Source organism: Ursus maritimus, unplaced genomic scaffold, assembly GCF_017311325.1.
Source record: "Ursus maritimus isolate PB19 unplaced genomic scaffold, ASM1731132v1 scaffold_3, whole genome shotgun sequence".
Classification (NCBI taxonomy): Eukaryota; Metazoa; Chordata; class Mammalia; order Carnivora; family Ursidae; genus Ursus; species Ursus maritimus.
The window spans coordinates 82,837,439-82,864,657 of record NW_024425563.1 but is presented as its reverse complement, the minus strand read 5'-3'; the positions used below and the strand labels follow the sequence as shown (position 1 = coordinate 82,864,657).

The following is a 27,219-nucleotide window of genomic DNA, read 5'->3' as shown; positions in this document are numbered from 1 at the left end:
GGGAATAAAGAGAAATATAAAAGATTGTCACTTGAATCTTTGTTGGCAGCAGCTGTGCTCGTGATGGGCTAAACCATGTAAACAAATGATGGATATTAAAGGCGGAAATGATAAATGCTGTATAACCAGGATATACTTTTGGAATTGCAACTGTTAATTCAGGAGTGAAGCAGAACTATCTGATTTTATATGAACGTTGTGTGGCCTGGTAATCTGAGATAGTCTAATGATGTTACCCACAACTAGCTGCTCCCTTTTCTATGACTGGATAGACATTTAATTTTTAAGCAGATAACTACAAAGTGTTGCTTTTCATTTAAAAAAAATCTTTTAATTGTGGTAAAATGCAAAGACGCCTAGCATCTTAACCATTCGTAAGTGTACAGTTCACTAATTTAAGTACATTCACTTTGTTGGGCAACCAGTTTCTACACCTCTTTCCGTCTTGTGAAACTAACACTCTATACTCATTAAACAAGTCCCATTCTCCTCTTCTCCCTGTCCCTAGCAACCACCATCCTACTTTTTATTTCTAAGACTTTGTCTACTCTACGTACCTCACTTATGTGGAATCATGCAATATTTATCTTTTTATAACTGGCCTATTTCAACTAGGATAATGTTCTCAAGGTTCATCCATGTTGTAGTATGTGCCAAAATTTCCTTCCCTTTAGGGCTGAATAATATTCCATTGTATATGTGTACCACACTTTGTTTATCCATTTGTCCATCAGTGGACACTTGGGTTGTTTTCATCTCTTGGCTATTGTGAATAATATTGCTACAAATATGAGTGTACACATATCTGTTCAAGACGCTGCTTTCCGTTCTTTTGGGTATATATCCAGCAATGGAATTTGTATATCATCTAGTAATTCAAGTTAAAATTTTTTGAGGAACTGCCACACTGGTTCCCATGATGGCTGTACCATTTACACTCCCACCAGTAGTGCACAAGGATTCCAGTTCGTCCACATTCTCACCAACATTTGTTATTTTATTTTTTTGGTGGTAGCTGTTGTAATGGATATGAGATGATACCTCATTGTATTTTGATATGCGTTTCCCTCCTGACTAGTGATGTTGAGCATCTAATCCTATGTGTAGGTATTTGTATATTTTCTTTGGAGAAGTATCTACTCAAATCCTTTGCGCTTTTTTTAATTGTGGTGTTTGGTTTTTGTTGTTGAGTTATGGGAGCCCTTTATATCAAGGTGTTTATATATATATATCCATCTTTGGCACAAAGAAGCCTCAGTTAGCTTATAAAAGTTTACCAGTCATAATAAAACAAAACTTATGATTCATTTTCAAACATTCTCATCACACAGGATAGTTATGTGGCGTCATATTTCCAGTTTAATTAATAGTTCTTACAATCAGCTGAAGTTTGAGTTATTTATCATTTTTCCTCACAAGACTGCTATACATATTGACATACCTTCTGCTTGTCTCAGTAAAGTTTCTTCTGGTGAATATATTAGTATATTCTCTTTAGTGACTTTGACCACAGTTTGAAAAGCTGTCTAAATATTGCATCTTTTATTTAAAATTTTGGCTTATTTTGTAACTTTTTCTTAAAAAGTTAAGAAACCCATTCTAGATAATATTTGTAAGTTATTTTAGTTATGTATTTCCTCTATATCATAAGTTTGTATGTTTTTAAGATTTATTTATTTATTTATGAGAGAGAGAGAGTGTGCACATGAGACAGCATGCATGATTGGGGGAGGGCAGAGGGAATGGGAGAGAATCTCAAGCGGACTTCCTGCTGAGCATGGAGTCCAACATGGGGCTTTATCCCAAGACCCATGAGATCATGACCTGAGTCAAAATCATGAGTCGGATGCTTAACTGACTGAAACACCCAGGTACCCCATAAGTTTGTATTTTTATTTAAGGTATTGCATTAAACAAATTATTTTTGTTTGATTTTACATGTTAGAAGAAAGAGGAACACTGTTTGTCATTATTACAAAGAGATACTTGAACACAAAATAATGCCCTTGGGGTGCATATATTCATTAACTGGCCTTTCAATACTAAGTGTAAAGTAATACCAGAATGAAATACTTTTTGCAAGGAATCTGAATGTTTGGTATCAAAAATAGCATCCAATTTGTTTCCCCAGAGAAATATACAAAAGCTTTAAGAACATGTATTTGCTTAATTACCCAGGTTTGGGTTTAATTCTTTGATTTTAGTCTTCTTTCCTATCTTGGGTTAGAGTTACAGAAGTGATAGCATTTAGACTTTAGCCCTAATTTTAGGTAGCCTATCAGTTATTCTCTCTCTCCCTTAGTATTTTCTGTGTTTACTGTCTTCCTCTCTTAAATATCTAATCTTTCAGGTTAGTTGTCTAGCTTCATTAGTGTGGTTTGGACATCACGTTATGTTAAAGCCTGCATTTTTTTTATCTTTCTTACTCATCATACTTACCTAATGTGTCCTGAAAAAGTTATATGCAAAGTTCACCAGCCAAAGTTTCTAGTAGAACTAATTGTTCGTTTGTACTTTCTTCATGTTACTCCTATTTCAACCAGATGCTGCATTCTTGTTACATTTTACTCTGTCAAATTAATGTTATTTTTTTTTAAATGAAGATTTTATTTATTCATTTGAGAGAGAGACAGAGAGAGTACAAACGGGGAGAGGGGGACGGGGAAGCAGGCTCCCCGCTGAGCAGGGAGCCAGATGTTGGGCTCTATCCTAGGACCCTGGGATCATGACCAGAGCCAAAGGGAGATGCTTAACCGACTGAGCCACCCAGGCACCTCTCAAATTAATGTTCTAATGAGAAGGTCTGCAGTGAAGAACAGAGGCTTAGTAATACTCATTTTGGGGAGGATGGATATTCCTTATTGCTGGATTGACTGGATGCCTTAATTAGTGTGCTCCGATGCTGTCAATAATTACTATTAACAATATTACTTAACCCCCTTGTAAGGATTTTTTTTTTAAGATCTTATTTATTTATTTGACAGAGATAGAGACAGCCAGTGAGAGAGGGAACACAGGCAGGGGGAGTGGGAGAGGAAGAAGCAGGCTCCCAGTGGAGGAGCCTGATGTGGGGCTCGATCCCATAATGCTGGGATCACGCCCTGAGCTGAAGGGAGACGCTTAACCGCTGTGCCACCCAGGCGCCCCCCCCTTTTAAGGATTTTTTATAACAGCTTTGTTGAGGTAAATTGATATATATATTGAGATTAATTCAAATATACCATAAAATTCACCTCTTTAAAATATACATTTCAGTGGTTTTTAGTGTAGTCACAAAGCTGGACATTTGTCATCACTAATCTAGTTTTGGAACATTTCATCACCAAGAGAATCCCCATACCCATTATCAGTAACACCTTATTTCTCCCTTTCCTCCAATACCATGGTCACTACTAAGGTACTTTCTTCCTTTATTGATTTTCCTAGTCTGGACATTTCATATACATGGAATCATATAAGATATGCTTTTTGTGTATTTTATATAGTATAATGCTTTCAAAATTCATCTATTAAGTATGTTATCAGTACTTCATTCCTTTTTATTGCTGAACAATAGCCTGCTCTATGAATATGCCATATTTTGTTTATTCCTTTATCAGTTGATGGACATTTGGGCTGTTTCCAGTTTTTGGCTTTTATGAACAGTGCTGCTGTGAACGTTTGTGTACAAGTTCTTGTGCAGACATATATTTTTAATTCTCTTCGGTATATACGTAGTGGAGTTGCTGGATCCTAACTCTATATTTAACCTATTCAGGAATTGCCAAACTGTGTTTCTATTAAGAATTTAAAACCTAATTCTACAGACAAAAGTTTGGCAACCTAGCATGACTTTATCTCTACTTGGGCTCTCCTTTTTGAAAAGTGGTAATGATTGTGTTCAAGCAGATCCTTTATTACACTTAATTTTTTTAAAAAGATTTTATTTATTTATTCGACAGAGATAGAGACAGCCAGCGAGAGAGGGAACACAAGCAGGGGGAGTGGGAGAGGAAGAAGCAGGCTCACAGTGGAGGAGCCTGATGTGGGCTCGATCCCATAACGCCGGGATCACGCCCTGAGCCGAAGGCAGAGGCTTAACCGCTGTGCCACCCAGGTGGCCCTACACTTAATTTTTTTATATCCTAAAACAAATACCTTTTATTAAACAAAGAGCGTTTTTATGTGTTGATAGGAAAAATTGTCACAGCAGATCCCTTAATAGTAATGCCTTATATATTACTAGACTTGGGGAGTTGAAATGGAAAGGTGCAAAAATAATGGCTTGTAAACTTATTCCGGTTTGCCAGGTAATTTTCAAGCCTTTGGATATATATAACAATTAGGACTTATGTGGTCTCTGTATAGATCGATAATGGAAGGATTAGCGAGAACATCAGTGACAGTGTCTAGTCTAAATAGACTTGCAATGTACAGTTAAAAATTGCTTTCTGAGTTTTTTAAAGAGGAATTGGAGCTGGTAATGAGCAGTGTGGTCTCAAGTATCCCACTCCAGTATGGCACCAAATCTTAGGGTACATACAAAAGAGGATTAAAATGCTCTTTAAGAACAAAAATTTGGCAGTATTTGAGTATACAGATAAAGGTAATTTGGTGTCTGCCAATTCAGCTAACCTGAGGCAGCTAATTAAAATTTTCCCTTAAATTCCTCACCCATTAATAAGTCTTACATGCTTATCTCAATTTTTCTATATTTAAAGACATGTTCTACAATAGGTGCTACGTAGGGTGCTTTACATGCATGGTTTAATAAATTTATTTCTTCTGCCTTCACTCCTTGACTTATATTAATGTAATTAGCTTATTTATCACATTAAAAATAATTTTTACATAAATAATACTATTTATTTATAGTATTTATTTTGTTACCCCCACCAAGTTTGTTCTTTTCCCTCATTCAATGGGTTTCTTAAATCTTTTCATTTTTAATTGAAAAGACATTGTAATTAAAGGAAAGAAAATTAAGTTACCTATATCCTACATTAAAACAGCTTTCTGTCTTCATTGGCAGTAGACTAGAAAGTAAGGGGCCAGGTTTGGGAATTGTTGACTGAGGTATACTCACTAGAACTTGAAATTGATTGGGGATGAGAGGAAGCAAGTGAGATAAGGGAGAAAAGGCCAAAGCTACTAGAAGGTCTTAAGCCTTAATGGATAAGGAGGGCAGAGGTGCCATTAAAAGAAAAAGACATGGAATCATTTGAAAAATCAGGTAGGCTTCTTTTTATCTAGTTAGGTTTAAATTGCTGTTGGGCAAGTTCAGTAAGCCGTTTGAATATGGAACTAGAACTGAAAAGTCAGGACTAGAACTAGAGATTTTGGAATCTTCGTAAATGTACTTGGTTAAAGTCACAATAGGGAAAGGATCAACTTGCTAAAAGATGAAATCAGAGGAGAGAACAGTTCCATAGAAAACACAACATTTAGGGGTTGGAAAACAGAGGAGGAAGAAAGGACTATTAGCAGGGGAAGAGGAGAATCAAGGGATCGTCGTTTCATGGAATCTAAGACAGGAATTTAAAAAGGGGAGGATCATTGTATCAAATACTTTATAGGAATTGAGGCTTTGAGATTTTCATGCTGTTTGGAGATTATTGGTGACTTCATAAAAGTAGTTTCAGTACAAGTGGTAAAGAGAAGATTGAAATTTTTAAGGGGTTCAGGAGTTAATGATTCACCAGTAATTGCAGGTTTCTCTTTAAAACTGTGGTCTGTTGACCACAGCTTTGTGGCAGTCTGGGTGAGCAAAAAATAATTTATTTCCATATAGTGGTAAATACGTATTGAACTCTTAAATTGCTAAGGTGATTCTTCCTGTGCTATATTTGTTTTTGCAAAGATGAATAGGAATTCTGCAACCATGCTATTAATTTGGGGGTCTTCTTTAATTTTTTAGTTGGACAGTTAATGTTATTGTGGCTTAATGTGTTAAAGCTGGAACTCTGTATTTTCAATTTTACTGTATGTTTATATTCTATGTTATGGAACAATGAGATTGGTGATAGATTGCTTTGGAATACTTTGGGAGTCTGGGTTTGGCAGAGTATTCCCCTGTGTAAACAAAAGGATTATAGGGACTGTAGTGAGAGTATTTTCTTAAATCAGGATACATCACCAGATCATGGGTGGCATGGTCAGGAGCCATAGGTTTACTACCCAGGTTTTGGAATTTCTGAGCAATTTGCTGTGGACAGAGACAATGGGACAAAATATTCGAATTTGGATTAACCTGCAAAACGTGGAACCAGTGGTTTCATGAGTTAAAGGGCTAGAGGAGCATTAGATTAAAGGATGATGGAGAAGGAATGAATGAAAAGGTGAGAACTTATGTGTAGAAACAAAATAATCAAACCTAGTAACACTTTTCTTTGCCATTTGTTGTATTAAGTATCTTCATTTCAATAAATTAATATATATAACAAAACAGTTTTAGTGTCCTCTTAATTCAAAAGGAATTCTACTTAATTTCCATAAGAATATAACTTGCAGGTAGACAGAGGATAAACTTTTATTACATCTTCCTAACTTACTTTGATCTTGAGAAAGCACTGTATTTTCTTTTCCAACCCAAGAACAGGAATCTTTCCTTTAAGGAAAGTATTGCTTGTTGTCTAGGCTGTGCAAAAAAACCAACCAAACAAACAAACAAAAAAACCCCAAAAATGATTATAGACTTGTTATGAATTTTTTATAACCTTTTTTCCTTTCAGTTTTTTATGCTTTGTTGTATTTATTTTTTTTTAAATATAAAGTCTATAGTACAAAGTTTTATTCTAAAACAAGTTCTCAAGGGGCACCTAGGTGGCTTAGTCCATTAAGCATCTGACTCTTGATTTCCACTCAGGTCATGATCTCAGGGTAGGGAGATCAAGCCCTGTGTTGAGCTCTGCACTCAGCATGGAGTCTGCTTAAGTTTCTTGCCCTCTTCCCCGCACAGCCCCCCTGGGGTCACGTGCTCTCGCCTGTGCTCTCTAGCTCTCTCAAATAAATAAATCTTTAAAAAACAAAAAGACAAGTTCTCAAAATTAAGGTCTATTGCTACCCCTTCGGGGAGAGTTTTAAAAGCTGCTATGTTGAAGAGATCTCCTTTGCTAGTAGTTGATGGAACTAGGAATTGAACCCCAGCTTCTCTGACTCAAAGGTGTCCCATTGTGAAGTACTAATAAAGTGTAAGAGGACAGACCACCAGGGAAGGCCTATACAGTGTGTTTACTCACTATTGTTTGTCATGGATTATGCTGGTAGTAGTTGGTATTAATAGAAAGAAGACATGGTCTGTATTTTCAGGGAATTCATGTTCTGATGGTATGTATGCATATATAAGTAACATTGGGATATGTCCTAGATTAGAGGTAAATATAAAGGGCTGTGGGTAGAGATGAGGAAGCACTTCGGGAGGAAGTGGAAGATGGGGTTTGGTGCCAGGACTAGTCTCAGGAAATGTTTTAGCGAGAGGATTTCTGTAGTGAGCTAGAAGAAAGTGAGGAGTTTGTTTGGTGTATACTATTAGGAAAATAACTGAAGCATTAAGATCAACATGAATAAATAATAAAATATTTTTGTTACCCAAAGACCCACGATTGGTCCCTACTTCGAAATATGTCCTTTTATTATCAGTCCTGACTTAGCTTCAAATAAGAAGGCACAGCTTTGCTCTCTGAAAAAGAATGGCAGACAAGTTAGTCTGTTATATAGCAGTAGGTGAATCGTGAGCAAAGATAGGAAGATGCATTTTGAAAGGCAGAGTTGCATGTTTTGCAATTAAAGGTAGACATTGCAGTTGTATAGTTCAGAGACCCGTTGGTTGTTTTGATTGCTTGTAATGGGTATTAGTGTTATGCATTATTTTATATAAGTAGGTTTGTAGGGGCGCCTGGGTGGCTCAGTCGTTAAGCGTCTGCCTTCGGCTCAGGGCGTGATCCTGGAATTCTGGGATCGAGCCCCACATCAGGCTCCTCCACTGGGAGCCTGCTTCTTCCTCTCCCACTCCCCCTGCCTGTGTTCCCTCTCTCGCTGGCTGTCTCTCTCTCTAATAAATAAATAAAATCTTTATTAAAAAAAAATAATAAGTAGGTTTGTAAAGATTTAAGAAAAGCTGGTTAGAGATAGTATACTTTTGGTGGAAATTATGCCATCATTTTACTACTTGTTGCTGTTACTTTGTATTTAGGGTTTTAAAAAATTATTTTGTCTTAATTATCATATACTTGTATGGTAATATTTATATTACTTTTTACTTGTATTAGTAATATACAATTGAGTGGCTTTTGTGACAGACAACAGTTACATATTTCAGGTATAAAACTGGATGAATCTATTCATTTAACAGTTATTACTGAGTGCCACCTATGTGCCAAGCCCCCTTCCTTTTAAAATTAAGATGGATTCGGGGCGCCTGGGTGGATCAGTCGGTTAAGTGTCCAACTCCTTTTTTTTTTTTTTTTTTTTAAGATTTTATTTATTTGACACAGAGAGACAACCAGCGAGAGAGGGAACACAAGCGGGGGGAGTGGGAGAGGGAGAAGCAGGCTCCCAGCAGAGCAGCCTGATGTGGGGCTCAATCCCAGTACTCCAGGATCTCACCCTGAGCCGAAGGCAGACTCTTAACAGCTGAACCACCCAGGCGCCCCAAGTGTCCAACTCTTGATTTCAGCTCAGGTCATGATCTCAGGGTTCTCAGGGTCCTGAGATCCAGCCCTGCAACTCAGAGGGGAATCTGCTTGAGATTCTCTCTTCCCCCGAGTCCTGTTGCCCACCCCATACCCACATGTGGGCGCTCGCACTTGCTATCTCAAAAAAATTAAAAACTAGGGACACATGGGTGGCTCATTTGGTTAAGTGTCCACCTTCGGCTCAGGTCATGATCCCAGGGTCCTGGGATCAAGCCCCATGTCAGGTTCCTTACTCAGTGGGGAGCCTGCTTCTCCCTCTGCCTGCTGCTCCCTCCCTGCTTGTGCTCTCTCTTTGTCTCTCTAACAAATAAATGAAATCTTTTTTAAAAATTTAAAAAATAAAATTCAGATGGATTCTCCAGTAATTGCCTCAGAAATTTTTCAGAGCAGTGGCAAAAGCATTACTATTTTATGGGTTAGGTATTCTTATATTTTGGTACAATATAACCTTTAAGCTTAAAGTATAATTTCATTTTTATTTCATTTTAAAGTACAGTTTTCAGAGTTGTATATTCTTGTGTGCATATTTACTGAAGGTTGTCTTATGAAACTCATACTGTTTTTTAAGTGTTGACATTGAGGAATTTGGGACAGTAGTGTGTGGCCTGGTAACAGCATAAGAAGTCTTGAGCTCCAATATTTAATTTATTTATGTTTCGTCTTATTCCAAAGAGAATCTGAGTTAGCTAAATTTCCAGTTTAGCTCTATTACTGTTTGTGTCCATTTTTTTTAGTTGTTCTGATTTAAAATCCAGCCAATTAAGTTTAATACTTTGATTATCTCAGCGTATTGTGAATTCTAAGTGTTCAGTGAACATGAAGAGAATTAGATATATTTTAGAAGTGAAGCTAATGCAACTTGCTGATGCATTGGATGTTGTAGGGGAGGTAAAGGAAGGAATCAAGGATGATTCCTAGCTTTTAGACTTGAGCAACTGTTGAATGGTAGTGCTGTTTGGACATGTTTGTGATGCCCATGAGACACCCAGTGGACAATCCAGTAGACAGCTATTTGACTGGAAAGATTCAACAAACATCACACAACACATTTTTATTAGCTTAGAGCCTTAGATAAACAGTGAAACTGTTCTATTTGTTAAAGAACTCAAATCTTGACATACAAATGGATACCTTAAAAGAGGATAGTTACATTGCATGTGACTTAGAAGCTTTTCAGAATCAGTTTATTGACTCAGGATTAAGGGAGTAAATCTTTTGTTTTAAGAAATAAAGAGAAAATAATTTGGAACTTTAAAACAAAGTGAATATTAAACTTCGTTTTTGTTTGCATCAAAAATTCTAATGTATTAGAGACATCTGTATGACTTGTCTGAGAAAGCTCAATAGATAAATGAATTCACCCATTTTTAATGTGATTTGCATTAGATCTTGGTCTATAAAGTCCAATAAGATAGTCCAGTCTGTGCCTTCAGTTTTATAGTTTAGTGAATGAGACTGGCAAGATTGAAATCTCACAAGTGGTAATAGAGCAATGTGTTATTGACTCTTCGGTGGTGGGGGCTGAGGAGCCGTTAAGGGAAGGGTCAAGAAAGCTTCACAAAGGAAATAACACTTTAGCCAGAGTCCTACTGTTAACTCACCAGCAAGGGTAAAAATTGTCAAACTGTGATGTTGAGGGGCGGAGGGTTGCTTGTGGTGGTGGTAGTGGTAAGTGATTCTGTGTGGCTAAAGCATCAGATTCTTAAGTGTTACAAAGAGAAGCTAGGAAATTGGACAGACAGCATTCAAAATGTTATCATTAAACAACAAATTGGTAGTTTTATCTTGGGGGTGATGGACCCACTAGAGGATTTTTAAGTGGGAGACTAAAAATGATCAGATTTACCTTTTAAGACAGTAACTCTGAGATAGATTATTCAAAAGAATTTATTATGTGACTTTTTGAAGATGTTTAAGGGTAGACAATTGAAAATCTTAAAGTCTTTTAGTTTTGTTTGCATAGTTAAAAAAATCCATATATGATACAGGGTATGGTATCTATAAGCTTATGTAAAAATACCATTTACCTACAATTTGCCCAGTTAGGAGAGTAAATGATTCAGAGTACTTTCTTGCTTAGGATTATATTAAATAATTATGTTAAATTTGACAAATGAATTATTTTATTGGTATTTTGGTTCAGTGCTATTTTCACACAGTCTGTCACATGCAATATATTTATGAATAATATTACTCAGTATTTTACAATGTTTCTCAATTAATTAGTTAATTTCCTAGTAATTAATTTCACCTAGAGACAATGGAATTGGTGGCCGGGAAGTTAAAATGAAATAATGTGTAGATAGTTTCATTTCAAATAGAGCACTATTTGGACATTAATTTTGATGTATTAAAAGAACAAAATCTTTTATTTAGGCCAGCATTCAAATCTTATTCTCTAAGATTAATGTATTTAACATACAAGCATTTAGTGTATTTCAGGGGTACAGAACATTATAAATACTAATATGATCATAATCATACTCGCAGAGCTTATAATTTAGTAGGGGAAATAAGATGTATTCTTTTTATGTATTTATCATAAAGAGAAGGAAGTGGTGTTTTAGGAGTGCATATAAAATCTAAAAAGAATTGAGAAGGGAAAGATTTTTGCATGAGAGGGATAAGAAACTGAAGGAGCTAGGACTTAAAAGCGAGATAAGATTTGGAGGCTTATTTACTGAGCGTGGGTATTATCTCTACTGAGTGTGGGTATGATCCTCGTATTACAAAAGATGAGACAGGTTAAATATGTTCATTGTCATACAGCTAGAAAGCGGCAGATCTAGAATTTTAATTCAAGCAACTAACTGTAAACCTGACCCTGTTTTGTTTTGTTTTGTTAGGAAATAAGACCCTACTTGGTATCTTTTTGAAACATTTGGGTAGAATTTTTTTGATGTCAGCTTTTTTATGTACAAAGTTTTTATGTTTAATGGGCCATCTTTGTTTTATTTATACTACACCAGAGATGAGTATTGCCGATGGGTATGAAACTTTTTAAGTACACTACTTATGAAGATTTACTTTAATAGGGAAGCTTGAAGTAGAAAGCATACCATGCTGTGCTGGGCTTTAAGAAAACTGGATATATAAAAATTCAGACTCATATGAGATGATTATTTGTACACAAAAGTGTTCTTAAGTTTCATTATATGAAAAATGCAGTCATTTCACATAAAAACTTTATTTTGCCCATTTCTCAATAACGTAATTCATCATGTAAAAAAAGAAATGATTGGAGTGATTGCAGGTATTCCAGAAGTGCATTAATATTTTATAATTAAATTCATCTCCTCTTCCCTTTTCTTTGTACTTATATACATTTTTTTCAACGATTGTTAACCTAATTCCTTTTCCCCCTGTGTTTCTGCACGTGTTTAGATTGATATCCTTCTGTAAGTCACAGTCACATATAATATTTTGTAATGCATTAAGATACTATAAATATTAAAATTAAAATTAAAATCTTTGAGCAAAAAAATACAGAGATTCTAATTAAATATGTAAGATCTGTATGTGTATAACTGGGTGGGTCTCTGTTGATATGGATTAAGAAAATCATGAGCAGTTTTTTCTATTTTCCTTTAATTTTTTTAGCACTTAATTTTTTAAAATCTTTTTTTTAAAGTTTTTATTTATTTAAGTAATCTTTACAACGTGGGGCTCGAACTCATGACCCTAAGATCAAGAGCCGCATTCCTCCAACTGAGACAGCTAGGTGCCCCTTTAGCTTTTAATTTTTTGAATAGGCAATATATTCATATAATCTAATAGGTATGAAATAACGTATAGTAATGTTTCTTTCCCATCCATTTTTTTTTAAAAGATTTTATTTATTTGACAGAGAGAGACACATCGAGAGAGGGAACATAAGCAGGGGGAGTGAGAGAAGGGGAAGCTGGCTTCCCCCTGAGCAGGGAGCCCAATGCGGGGCTTGATCCCAGGACCCTGGGATCATGACCTGAGCCAACAAAGGCAGACGCTTAGTGATTGAGCCACCCAGGTGTCCCTTTCCCATCCATTTCTTATAGCTATTCATTTCTCTTCTCCACCGATAACAACAACCTTGTTCAGTTTCTTTCCCAGAGATATTTTATGCACGTGTACAAGAAAGTGCAAATATATTTTTATTCTTAACACCAGTGGAGTGTATTATATACACTATTGTGTTCCCTGCTTTTTACACTTAATATGTATTTTGAGGCATTTCCATATCATCGTGTATAAATAAAGAGCTTCCTTATTTGTTTTTAGTTATATCATATTTAATTGTATGAATGAAAAAATCTATTTAGCCAGTCCTCTATTAATAGACTTTAATTTGCAGTCTTTTGCTGTTTTAAACAATGCTGCAATAAATAACTTTGTGCATAATATGTCATTTCACATGTGCCGTTTAGAGGACAAATTTTTAGAAGTACATTTGCCGGGTTAAGGGGTTATGTGTATTTGTAATTGCCAAATTACCCTCCTTAGGGCTTGTGTTAAATGTTCTCTTCTACCAGCATTGTATTGAAGTTTTGGTTTTCCCACACCCTCACCAACATCCCATTTATTTTTAAATACAATTTTTCCCCCAGCCTTCTTTTGAGAACCTTATTACCATAGAAAATAGCATCATAAGTGTGGGTAACTTAATTTCAGCATTGTGCCAAGGCAGAACAAGATTCTAATAAGTTTTTTCATCTTACTGAAAAACATGTGTATTCCTGTTTTAAGTCTCTAATATTGTCATTATAAAGTTTACTAGTTTTTCAAAGAAAAACAAAAGATTCACTATTCTATGTAAAATTGTCTACTTTATAAGATTATTTCAAGTGCTGATATTGAAATATATAACAAGAATCTTAAATAAGTTCTGTGATTTAAAAAAAAATGTTTTGTTGCTTAAACATCAGCATCACTAGTAGCAAAAGTAAAATGGTGAAAAAGTGAAATGTTACCAGACTTTTTGTTCATTTCATTTATATTCAATAATTTGTTGAATAGTAAAACCAGTATGCCTTCAGTATGTCTTTAAGCTGGGAAGAAAGTAGGCTCCTTTGAAATTAAATTTCAGCAATGTAGTTGAGTAGTGAATTTAAACAATTCACAATGCTGACTTTCAGTGCTTCTGAAAGCAGGAAGTGTATTACTGACACGCAGAAATATTCCAGCCCAAAGAACATCCCTACTGCCATATGTGGTAAGAATTTGTCACTAACTCACAAACCACTTCTGTAATGCAGTGAATAAGCAGAATTGGTCTTTGTTGTACATTTCCAATTCAATATGAAAGAACTTTGTTTTGCAGTGTCTTATAAGTAATTATTAGCTTATGCCTTGGAAGGAGCCTGGCACATCATGGGTGCCCAAGGTTTATTGAGAGAAGTAATAAAGAAACTTGTACATAATCTTTTAGGCATGATTTACTTGGTTTTAGGGACCCATAGTTAAATACAAAAATTACTTGAATAAGTTAAGGACTGAGTTAAATAATCTGACTCAGCTTATTAATGATTTCTTAAATAAAATTGCTTCCTTTTATTTTAGTGTTCCCTTTCAGTGCTATTTGGAAAATTAATCTTATGTTTGCACTTAAGTTAAAAAAAAGTATCCTTGGGGTTAATTATTAAGGGGTAGGGAGATACTGTGAGCCGAGAAAAACAGGAAAATGAGTTGTAAGGAATTGGGGTTAGCAAAATTCAATACAGAGCTATTTATAAATCATTAAAATTTTGAAAATATTAATGTTTTTATAAACTTGAATTTTTTTGTTTATATTTTAAGCGATTAAGAAGATTGTCTACCAAATATAGAACAGAAAAGATTTATCCCACAGCCACTGGAGAAAAAGAAGAAAATGTTAAAAAGAACAGATATAAGGACATACTGCCATGTAAGTTTGAAATGCCCTCATAGAACGATTGGAAATGTTAATTAGCAGCTTGTAGCCTAAACTAGTTTTATTCTTCCTAATGCGTTTGATTGTAAAGGAGTTAGTGATTAACTTCTCTTTTAAAATACACTATAAGATAATTTGTAATTGTGCTTCTTGTTTTTCCTCCTGAAAGTAGTTTTTGTTGTTTAGTTTTTTCTTTAGTGTCACAATTACTTTGATACTAACTTACTTTTAAATACAAAAAAATCCAAGGAAGAATGTCTTTTGTGCACTCCCTGTTCAAAGAAGTTATTTTGTTAAAATAAAATAGTTAATTCAGTAAATATAATGGACTAAATTTTATAAAATGCAAAAAAATATTACCTCTTATCTGTTCACAATTAGAACCTTAATTGGTGAATTATGCATGAAAAAAATAAACCATAAGGTGATTTGTGCCTGCATATCTGCTTTCTCAGTAGTCTCAGTATGTGTCTGAGAGTATACCTTAGACTGATAGCAGTATATTGTAATAATATAATTATATTCTTAAAAAGCATGGTTTTTGGCAAAATACCTTTAACTCTAAAAGCATGTATACTTAAGTGTGTTCCTATTTTATATAAAAACTTGACATTGTACATGCTATCTCTTAAAGCTGCTAAGTCTTTTTCTTTCCCTTCAACTGTCTTGAAATAGCTACATTCCATGGCACCATTCCCTCAACTCTCATTCATTGTTTTCCCCAGCCTTAAGTTGAGATGTAATTGACAAATCTCAGTAATTTTTAAAGGTGGTTCTCTCTAAAATGTCTTTGAGAAAGTTTCCAGTGACTTTCTTTGTGCCAGATTTAGTAGTCTTTTTTTCAGTGCTTACTCCTTTCTGTTAACTATTTTGATGCCATTGACCAGTCTCTATTTTTGAAATTTTCTTCTTCCATGATATCCTTCTTTCAAATTGCCTTGTCCCTCTCTTTCTCGCTGTCTTCTTTGCATGAATTTAATCCTTCATCTTTTTCTTGTTGTTGTTCAACTGTATTCTCAGCTGTGGGATCTGTGGGTGGCCAGTATTAGCAGAATTACTAAGCAGCAAGTGTACCTAGTATAATGGTGAAGAGTTTTGGTTCTGGAAGTTCAAATCATAGCTCTACCACCTGCTGTGTCTATGACTTTGAACTAATCCTCTCTGTGCCTTTTTTCCCTCATCTATAAAATGTAGATTAAAATAATACTCTTTATGCTTATTTTGATTATTGCATATGTTAGTGCATGTTAAAAAGCTTAGAATTATACCTACCACGTAGTAACTATACATTAAGCTTTTGGAAAACACATTCCACTTTCTTTTTTTTTTTTTTTTAAAGATTTTATTTATTTATTCGACAGAGATAGAGACAGCCAGCGAGAGAGGGAACACAAGCAGGGGGAGTGGGAGAGGAAGAAGCAGGCTCATAGTGGAGGAGCCTGATGTGGGGCTCGATCCCATAATGCCGGGATCACTCCCTGAGCCGAAGGCAGACGCTTAACCACTGTGCCACCCAGGCGCCCCCACATTCCACTTTCTTACAAGTCCCCCTCAGAATGGTGGATAGTATGGGTTTCTGGACAGTTTTTATTAAGCAAGATAATCTCAACATACTCTTAATATACTCTGGAATTAATGCACGTACTCTTAAAGAGATAGTTTCTCTATTTTTCTATCATCTGGGGAAATGAATCTTAAACAGTTTCAGCTTTCTATTTTCATATGTTGTGTTTCATTCATTCATTTTACAAAAAGCTTTGAACAAATACTCTATGCTGGAGATAGAGCAGAAAACAAACTGTCAAAAATTCCTGCCCTTGTGTAGTTTATATTCTAGTCAAGGGGGAATGAACAATAAATAGAAATAACATATATGGTGTCTCAGATGGTGGTTAGTGGTATTGAGGATAATACAGTGGGGATGAGGCACATAGACAAAGCTGAGACTAGAAGGGGGAAGCTTTACAATTTTAAATAGAGATAAAGGGAGAAGTTCAGTGGTGTGGTATAAAATTGGCACTCTAATAAATAAAAACCTTAATTTGTATTGTCAGTTTCTGTAGTAAATGAATTATTTGCCATAATCATCACAACAAAACTTTGTGGTAGGTACTATTATATGCCACTTTGCAGATGGGAAACTGAGACAGAAAGAAATTAAATAGCTAGTCATACAGGTAATAGAGTCAATGAGAATTTAAACTCAGGTAATTTTTGTCCAGAGCACTGGTTCTCAACTGGGGTGATTTTGCCCCTAGAAGAAACAGTTAGCAATGTCTGGAGACATTTTAGTTGTCACAACTGGGCAAATGGCAGGCTGCTACTGGCATCTGGTAGGTAGAGGCTAAGGATGCTGCTGCATCCTATAATACAGAGGCTACAGCCTCCCCATAAGCGAAGTATTACACAAGGCCAAAATGCCAGTAATGCCGAGGTTGAGAAGCCTTGCCCTAGATCCTGAGCTCTTAATCATTGTGCTATAGTCAGACTGGCTGTGTCTTTTTTCCTTTTAAGTTATTTAAGGTTTGATAAGTCAGTTTCCAATAAATTTCTAGTCATTTTAATTTGGAAAATTATATTAAAAGCAGTTGTACTTAGAGATATATATTTACTTACTGTCATAAAAATAATGTTGTCAGTTTCCTTTGCATGTTTAGTATGTCCAGTGCTTCCAGACACAGTATTTTTTAAACAGCTTTATTGAGGTATAATTTACATACCATAAAATTTACCCACTTTAAATGTATAATTCAGTAATTTTTAGTAAATTTATATAGAGTTGTGAACCATTGACACAATACAGTTTTAGAGTATTTCTATCAGCCCAGAATGATCGTTTATGCCAGTTTGGCGTCCTAAGCCCCAGGCAACCACTAATACTTTCTGCTGTAGATTTTCCTATTCAGGAAATTTCATGTAAATGTAAGTATACAATATGTATGTAGTCTTTTATGTCTGGATTTTTTCATGAAGCATATTTCTGAGATTTATCCATGTTGTAGCATCTATCAGTAGTTCATTCCTTTTTATTGTTCAGTAATACTGCATTATATGAATATATCACATTTTGTTTATCCATTCACCAGTTGATGAACATTGTGAATAATGCTACTATGAACATTTCCATACAAATCTGTGTGTGGACATATGGCCGTCTTTCTCTGGGATAGATACGAGTGGATTTCTGGATCTATGGTAGCTTATGTTTAACTTTTTAAAAACTGCTGAACTATTTTTTAAAGTGGCTGTGTACCATTTTACTTTCCCACCACCAATATATGGGGGTCCCAGTTTCTCCACATTCCTTTTTACTCTCAGTCTTTTTGAGTATAGTTATTCTAGTGGGTGTATAGAGGTATCTCATTGTGGTTCTAATAGGCATTTCCCTAATGACTAGTGATGTTGAGCATCTTTTCATGTTCTGTTAGCCACTTGTGTATCTTCTTTGGTGAAAAGTCTCTTCAGATTCTTTGTACTTTTATTAGATTTGATCTTTTTAATTCTATTGAGTTGTTAAAAGTTCTTCAGCTGTCCTAGATACAGGTCTTTCTTTACATATATGGTTTGCAAATTTTTTCCTCCCAGTTTATGGCTTGTCTTTTCATTTTCTTAAGGTGTCTTTAAAAGTGTGCAAGCTTTTAATTTTGGTGGAGTCCAATTTATCAGTTTTATGGATCATGCTTTTGATATTCTCTCCATGAACTCTGCCTAATTCAAGATCACAACGATTTTCTCTGTTTTCTTATTTTTCTTCTAGAAGTATTGTAGCTTTAGCTTTTACATTTAGGTCTATAATCCATTTTCAGTTAATTGTCTGAAATAATCTGTGTATGTAGGATTGTTCTAATACCATTTGTTGAAAAGACTGTCCTTTCTCCACTGAATTGCCTTGGTACCCCTGTCGGAAATCATTGGACCATAAATATAAGGGTTTTGTTTTTTTTTTTTCCTGGACCCTTAATTCTACTCTGCTGTTGTATTCTTAAGCCAGTATCATACTGTCTTCATTACGCAGCTTTGTAGTAAGTTCTAAAAGCAAGAAGTATTAGTCTTCCCCACCATGTTCTTATTTTTAAAAATTTATTTGGTTCTTTTGGTTCCTTTGCATTTACGTATATATATAAAATTGTGGGATAATTGGTCAATTTCTGCAAGAAACCCTAATGGGATTTTGATAAGGATTGCATTGAATGTATAGATCAGTTTGGGGAGAATTGCCATCTTCAGCCATATTGATTCTTCCAGTCTATGAACATGAATTTTCTCTCTCCATTTATTTAGATCTTTAATTTCTCTCAGCGTTGTTTTATGGTTTTCAGTGTATTCTTGTATTTCTTTTTTTAAATTCTTTATCTGATTGAAATTATTTTATTCTCAAATTCTTTATTACTAGCACATAGAAATACAATTTATATTTTTGTATTGATTTTTTTAATCTAGTGACCTTTCTGAACTCATTTATTAGTTTAGTAGCTTTTTATGGATCCTTTAGGATTTTTTACATACTGAGTCATTTTATCTGCAAATGATGACAGTTTTACTACTTCCTTTCTGATCTGAATGCCTCTTCTACCTTGTTCTATTAGTTAGAACCTCTAATAAAATGTTGAAGTGGCAAGAGCAGACATTTTTGCTTTTGATCCATTAAAACTAGTTTCATCACTGTTCAAAGATTATACAGGTTTTTCTAGAGTGATCTTAGAGATTTGATTTATTTTATACTAGAATACTGAGGCCAGTTCCAGAATTAAGAAATATCTAGATGCTCTTGAGTCAAGAATGATCTTTACTTTGTCTGCTAAGAGGACTAAAATTGAGCTGCCTAGCCTTTAGCAGTGATGGATCAGCGTAATACATGTATTGTAATTTAATTATGAAGATTCTTGTCCAATGATTTCTTGTTAATTATGAAGACCTAGGATTTAATCAATAGGAAGTTTTGGTTTCTTCTGATGTGACAATATTTAAATACTTTCTTTCTGTTGCCATAAGTTGTTGATGTTTGTTTGGGGGGAAAATGTTGCTGCTTAGAGAGCCTCCTGTGGGGCCAATCTTGGTTCTATCTGTTTGGAGTTGGGTTCTTGGGAGATTGTAGAGGCAATCAGCAAAACCATGGAGAGGAATGATTGTTTTCATTTCTTTAATATTCTTTAAGTTATACACATGTTCATGCTTAATAGGAGCACCAATGAAAAATTGAACATACACGCAACCTAACACTGGTTTTTAAAATTGCCAATAATATGATTATTTAGTATAAAGCAGTGACTACAAAATTTGCTTGTGCTTATTTATTTATTTATTTATTTATTTTAAAGATTTTATTTATTTATTTGACAGAGAGAGGCAGCGAGAAAGGGAACACACACAATCAGGGGGAGTGGGAGAGGGAGAAGCAGGCTTCACGCTGAGCAGGGAGACTGATGTGGGGCTCAATCCCAGAATACTGGGATCATGACCTGAGCCGAAGACAGATGCTTAATGATTGAGCCACCCAGACGCCCCTTGCTTGTGCTTTAGAGTTTAAAATAAACCATTTTTCTGTCCCATCTTGAACTTACTGAATCAAACTTACTACAGAATATGGTACTCAGAAGTCTTGTGATTTAATTTGCTTTTTCCAGGCCCCAGGTGTTGTATGATTAGAGATTGATGAAATAAGATTGGCAAAATGTTGAAATTATTTAATATTAATAGTATACTGTATGTTAATTAACTTGGAATTTAAATAAAAACTTTATTAAAAATGTTGAAATTATTAAAACAGGGTAATGGTTATATGGGGATTCATTGTTATTTTTGTGTATGCATAAAATTTTCCATCATAGAATATTTTTTAAAAATTACCAGCCTGGATGTAACAGCCTCGTACCAGTATTGACTATCATTTGGGAGCCACTGTTCTCATTTGGGTTCGCAATCCCCAGAAACATTACTGAGGATCCAGTGGTAAACCAACTATTGTACAAAGTCCTATGTTTGAGATACTTTAACTGGAGGCTAATATGCCACATAAATAAGGGTGATTAATTGGGACTCCTCATTACTGGCAAACATGGTGAGAGGAAGCTTCATGTAGTTACTTATCCTAACGACTGTCATTATCCTAACTACTGAATATTCCCATTTACCAGAAGATCAAGTGAGATAAGAAACAGAGCATTGATTAACATATAAACATTCTCTTTTCTGGAAGCACAGAAAAGAGATACATGATTTGAATTGGAGGCTAGTATGTTTTTCTTCTGTATCTCTTCCTACAAATTTTCAAAGATTTCACTACAAATTAATAAAATCAGCAGAACTGGGCCTTAGTACTAACGTATAAAATTTGAGTCCTTGACAAATTCGTTATTCATTAGTCGACTTTTAAGGGTTTGCTAAATAGTTTTATTCATGTCTGTTACCATTTCTGTCTTTTTCTACTTAATTGCCTTTAATATTCATTGTCCCTGGATTAGAAGGGACTGTAATATGATAATGGCATCTTACATATTACATGCTGTGGTTCTTTCTAATTTGTATACTTGTGAATCTTAGGCAGTTGTACTGCTTTAGGATTTCATAGGCTCGAAGTATCTCCCCCCAAATATTAATTACTACAAATGGAAAGATAATAACTTTATAGTGGGAGACAACCAGGTGACACCATATTAACCAAGTATTCAAGGTTAACATCACAAATAGTATGAAATTGACATCATAAACCCCTTGGTGTGTCTTCTCACTGAGAAGGACACATTATCATTCTCTGGTGTTCTTGCCCAAAATGCATAAACCTCATTCCAATCATAAGGAAAAAAAAATGAGTCAAAGGAACTTTTGTAGACTGGAACAAACTAAGGAGAAATAACAACTACATGTAATGTGGGATCCTGGAAAGAGAAAAAAAATTTTTTTAAATTGGGGAAATTTGTATATAGTCTGTTGTTTAATTACTGGTGGTGTGACAATGTTAATTTTCTGATTTTGATAATTGTGTGATGGTTATATAAGATATTAACATTAAGGGAAGCTGAGTGAGAGATATAAGAATTCTCTGTACTATTTTTGCAATTTTTCTGTAAATCTAAACTTAGTTCTAAATTTAAAAAATGTGAAGAATCAACACAAACTGGAACAAAACTATTTGTATTACCTATAACTAAAGATTGATTTTTCTTTTTTTATATAAATCGGTAGGAAAACAGACATAGGTAAAAGTGTGCAAAGGATATAAAGAAGCAGTATATGGTAAAAGGAATCTAAATAATCAGTAACTATATGAAAATGTGCGACCACTTGCATAGTTCAAGAAATACAAGTGATTTTTTTACTTTTTAGAATGTCACCTATTAAAAAAGTTAACACCCAGTCACTCTTACAAATAGCATTTGTATTGTGTAAGTTAGTATACATCTTTTAGAAGGCAAGTAGCATTTCTTCTGTTAGGAACTTATGTACCACTGCTAGCAGTGAAAGCAGATACGTGTACAGCAGTGTTCAGTGTGCTGGTGTTTTTAATAGGAAAAAAATGGTCCATCAGTTCTGTAGCTGGTTAAATAATGAAACATCCATATAATGGATTTTATTTAACCTGTGAATAAGATAGATCTGTGTTATATTAACTCTGGGAAGAGTTCCAGGATATAGGATTAACTGAAAGGTGAGATAACAGAATATAGGATGATTGTATTTGCATAGTTTTCAAAATATGTAGGTATATGCATAAAAATTACTTCTAGAAGGAAAAAAGAACCTTAATAGTATCTGTGTTAGGAAAGAGAGACCTGGACTTCAAGGACAGGAGAAGATTACTTTTCATTTTATACCTTTCTTTAAGGGGTGCCTGGGTGGCTCAGTTGGTTAAGTGTCCGACTTGATCTCAGCTCAGGTCTTGGTCTTGGAGTCATGAGTTCAAGCTCCACGCTGAGCGTGGAGCCTGCTTAAATTTAAAAGAAAAAAAAAGGGCCTTTCTTTAAATTCTGATTTTTAAAAATCATATACATATTACTTCTATGTGAAAAAATAAAACTGCAATTTTATAAAACTAATGAAATTTATATTTTTGAGCTTTTTTGTAAAGATTTTTTTTACCTTAATTTGGCATTACCTACTAATAAATATTATTGCCAAGTACAGTAATTAGCACTTTTTATGCATCATCTACTTCATTTGCCATAATTTACTTAATTTTTATAATTTCTTGTGAAATACGAAAGCTACATTTCCTAACAAGGATTTTGGCAAATGAGCTTGTACATTAGTGCTTAGTGTCCACTACCTCATATGCTTGTTAAAAAACTGCAGAGGCGTCTAACAAATTTGGGATAATGCCCAGGAATTTGTATTTTAAAAGAGTTCCTGAGATTATTCTGATAATAGCTTTAAAACACAGCTTTACATCATCAGATTTTTGTTTTTATAGACTTACTTTCTATAAATATGATGTTAGAAATTGTTTTTTAAAGAAAATATTTTTGAACTATATGGCTTATTAGAAAACACATGTCTACCAATAGGACATAATTTATGAAATCCTTTTTTTTTTTTTCTTATAGTTGATCACAGCCGAGTTAAGTTGACTTTAAAGACTCCTTCTCAAGATTCAGACTATATCAATGCAAATTTTATTAAGGTATGTATTAACTTCAAATGATGTTTCTCTGCCCTACTTAATGTCTTCCTACATACTAGTTTCATTAAGATTTTTTAAATTGCCTAAATATTATACCAATAACAAAAAAAAAAAAAATCACAGCCCTGACACACTATGTGGTTTTCTTCTAACCTTATTCATAAAGATAAAGAGTTTTGTTTAGTTTAGTTTCATGATAGTTAAGATTGCTTTCTAATTATTTATTTTTTTTAATACTGAAGGCTTGTAATCAGTTTACCAATTGCTAAGTTTTCTCCATTGTCCCTTTGGGTTTATATACACAAATGTACATACATGGTCATTTCCTGCTGTTGAACTATATAGGTTGTTTCCAATTTTCGTGATGGTAATATTGCAGTGAACACTGTTATTCTTTTGAATAATTTCTTAGAATAAATTATCAGGGCTGGGATTACTGGGTAATACTGATGTAAAATTATAGAATATAGGGGCGCCTGGGTGGCACAGCGGTTAAGCGTCTGCCTTCGGCTCAGGGCGTGATCCCGGCATTATGGGATCGAGCCCCACATCAGGCTCCTTTGCTATGAGCCTGCTTCTTCCTCTCCCACTCCGCCTGCTTGTGTTCCCTTTCTCACTGGCTGTCTCTCTCTCTGTCGAATAAATAAATAAAATCTTTAAAAAAAAATTATAGAATATAAATTTCGATTAAAACCTTTGGAAAATTGTCACTATGTCTCAAGTGGCAACCCAAGTGAATACAAGATTAAATACAGCCTTCATGTAGATAACCATTTTTGGATGCTCTTATACCGAAAGCAGTCAGGTTCTTACATAGTAGTTATCAATAGACAGATTCAGACTGCTACTTAATTAAATAAAAGACTACTTTGTTCATTAGTTATTCTGTGTTTTTGAATGACAGGATAATTTCAGTTCTTTTATATATGGTATTTACAGGTATTTTTAAAAAAATATTTTGTTGACAAAAATATTACGATGGTATGAGTTACATGGTAAAATTAATATTACCCATGTCAACATGAAACAGTCATGGTTTCAAATAAGAACTTCCCCTGCCAACAAAATCAGTTTTATTAAAATTATGGCAAACCCAAAACTAAGAAGTTAAACAAAAACTAATATGTAGGTGGTTTGCTGTTTCAGATGTTGTCAATGTTGATATTCTTTTATAAGGACATTTGTTACAAGTTCTAGTTTGCAGGGCGCCTGGTTGTCTCAGTAGGTGGAGCATGCAACTCTTGATCTCACGGTTTTAAGTTTGAGCCACGCCCACGTTGGGTATAAAGATTACTTAAATATAAAATCTTTAAACACAAAAAAAAGCTCCAGTTTTTAATTCTACTTAGTAACACTGATTTATTGTGTGATTCAATTATTCGCTAGTTCAGTATTTTAGTCTGTTGTCTTATTTGGTATATTCCCAGGTTTGTTATTAGGTATGTATATAGTAGGCACCCAATAAACCTTTTAAGTTGAGTAAATAATTTAAGGTAGCTATGGAAGAATCTAACTAAGAAAGAACTGTTTGGTAGTTTTACTGTTGTTTTTAGAATCAAAGCATGCTTTTTCTGTTTCCATCTAGTTAGACTTGTTGACTAGGTATTGGGGCTTTTTTTTTTTTTAAACCCAGGTAAATAATAATTTGTAAATTAGCATAAGGCAATTTAATTATCAATTCTGTGTGCCATTTCTACTAAATACACAAAAATAATATTTTACCAAAGGCTGAAGTGAATTGAATATATTTTGTCATGCTTTTATGTACTATGAAAGAAAAATTGTTTGGAAATACTTCAAGTGAAAAGAGAGGAGTATTACTAATAAGATTTGAAACCTTAAAATTTAGGTAAGGAAATACTTTTGGTAATTGTAATAAATATGAAATTTCCTTTTAACCATTTTAGGGTGTTTATGGGCCAAAAGCATATGTGGCAACCCAAGGACCTTTAGCAAATACGGTAATAGATTTTTGGAGGATGATATGGGAGTACAATGTCGTAGTAAGTAATTTACTTTTCATAATCTATTTTGAGAAGTATTACATGGAATGACATAGGATGTTTTACTGAATAAGGAATGAGAGAAGACTTTTTAGCCATAATGATATGTTAATTATAACTAATATTTACTCAAAAGACTGAAACTGAAGTCTATGATGTCTCATTTGAGTCTCACAAATTAGTTGAAATATTTTAAGAAGAGACTGTGATAATACTTTAAATCTTTTCCTCAGTCAGTAACTAATAAGATACCTACCAAGTAAGATGGATTGATAGATGGATAGAGGGATAGCTATGTGATAGGAGAAGAGTGAAGTGTTAATGGTAGAATATAGATGGTAGCTATACAGTGTTTACTGTAAGATTATTTCACCTTTGCTATATCTTTGAAATATTACATTATAAAATGTTGGGATGAAGAAGCAAATCTAACAACCTTTTTGTTTAAAGACAGTATTAAATGCATTCAATCTTCAGATAATTTCATTAAATGTATTTAAAATATTTCATAGTGCTATTTGGGTAAATATCCTAAAAGTGATATTTTAATGTAATTTCAAAAGTCAGAGGCCAGTTTATGAGGATCATAAAATTTAATTCAAATTAAATACATTATGTTAATTGAAGCCGATTTAATTTGTTGCTATATAGTTATCTCTTGATTATAAAGTGAGATTTTGATCATTTCTTTAACTCCTTTTAATAGTAAAACTACTTTTTTTGACGGGCCAGGTATAATTTTACTGAGAGTAAAAAGTAATTCTTGGAATTCATATTTCATTTAAAAAGTAAAATTGTATTTAACTGATACAATCTTCATCTCATTCCATCTCCCATTTCTTTTTAGATCATTGTGATGGCCTGTCGAGAATTTGAGATGGGAAGGGTATGTATACCTATTAACACTTAAAATAATTATGGAGGATCCTTTTCATCACTTCATTTCTAGGGATATATGGTTCCTGGTCCTTTTTTATATTCTGAGCCTAAGTAATTAAAGTAGATACTTCTTTTTTGTGTTCTGCTATTGGTTTTATTTGATAAAAGGAACATCATAATCTCTAAAAAGCACATAAACTTTTTTTTTTTTTTTACATTTCATAGGTATGTTTTAGATAAACTTAAAATAATAGATACTGTATTATAACTTAGTCTTTCAGTGTTTAATGGTCTAGTAAGTAGAACACTATTTATGGACTGAATTAGAGAGGTATTTTAAAATAGGAACAAAATTGAGCAAATGAAAATGAGTTCAATAAAATAATTTTGATTAATTATCATCAATTTATAGCTGGAATATTCTTATTTTTCTGTCTGAGAATACCACTACATTTTTTTGTGTGTTCATACCATCTTCAGAAGCAAAGAGAATAAAATTCCTTAATCTGAAATTTTTAACATTGGTATTTTTATACTTTGTGCAAGTAAAATTGGTTTTAAAACCATTGTGATCAGGACCAACTAAGTCTTTAATGTTGGAGGTGCTAATATATTTACAGAGAACAGGTATTAAGTAAAACTTCAGTGTGGTCTTCTATAAATGTGACACACACATCAGACTTAGAAACTAATTATGTGGTGATTTGAATTTTCCTTATACTAATGTGGTACATTAGTTAAAGTAAAATTTTTTTATATCTATTTCACCCATCCCCTCACCCACCTCCCCTCTGGCAAAAAGTTGTAAAAATTCTTACTTAATTTTTTTCAGTAAAGGATATATTGCATAAAGCAAGATCGTGCATCTTTTAGTTACGTGAGACATTGTAATATATAAATCATTGGGAAACCTTATTTTAACTAATAATTTTGGTCATTCCTCCCTTATTAAATCCTTTACCAGTAGTGGAAGTATTAAGTAGTATTGGATAGAAAATGAACAGTCTAAGATTAGAAAATACACAGACCAGTAAATTAAGTAAATAGGTTATCTCTTTAAGAATTGACAGGATGTACTTCAATACCAGTATTATTAATTGTTTGTGTTAGGAAATTTAAATTTCATTCTCCTACTGTTTTTTTAAGTTACTGTTAAGGTTT

At 33.9% G+C, this 27,219-nt stretch overlaps 1 protein-coding gene across 4 annotated transcripts in view; it reads left to right on the top strand.

The window, feature by feature from the left end:
• The window catches only part of PTPN12 (protein tyrosine phosphatase non-receptor type 12), an 85,174-nt gene that overhangs the window by 22,074 nt on the left and 35,881 nt on the right, over positions 1-27,219 (top strand). For all 4 annotated transcript variants that reach the window (XM_040644329.1, XM_040644328.1, XM_040644326.1 and 1 more), the window contains 4 exons: positions 14,445-14,553; positions 23,100-23,176; positions 25,084-25,179; positions 26,027-26,065. In XM_040644329.1, coding sequence (XP_040500263.1) covers positions 14,445-14,553; positions 23,100-23,176; positions 25,084-25,179; positions 26,027-26,065 — 321 coding nt within the window. The remainder of the gene's footprint in view (positions 1-14,444; positions 14,554-23,099; positions 23,177-25,083; positions 25,180-26,026; positions 26,066-27,219) is intronic.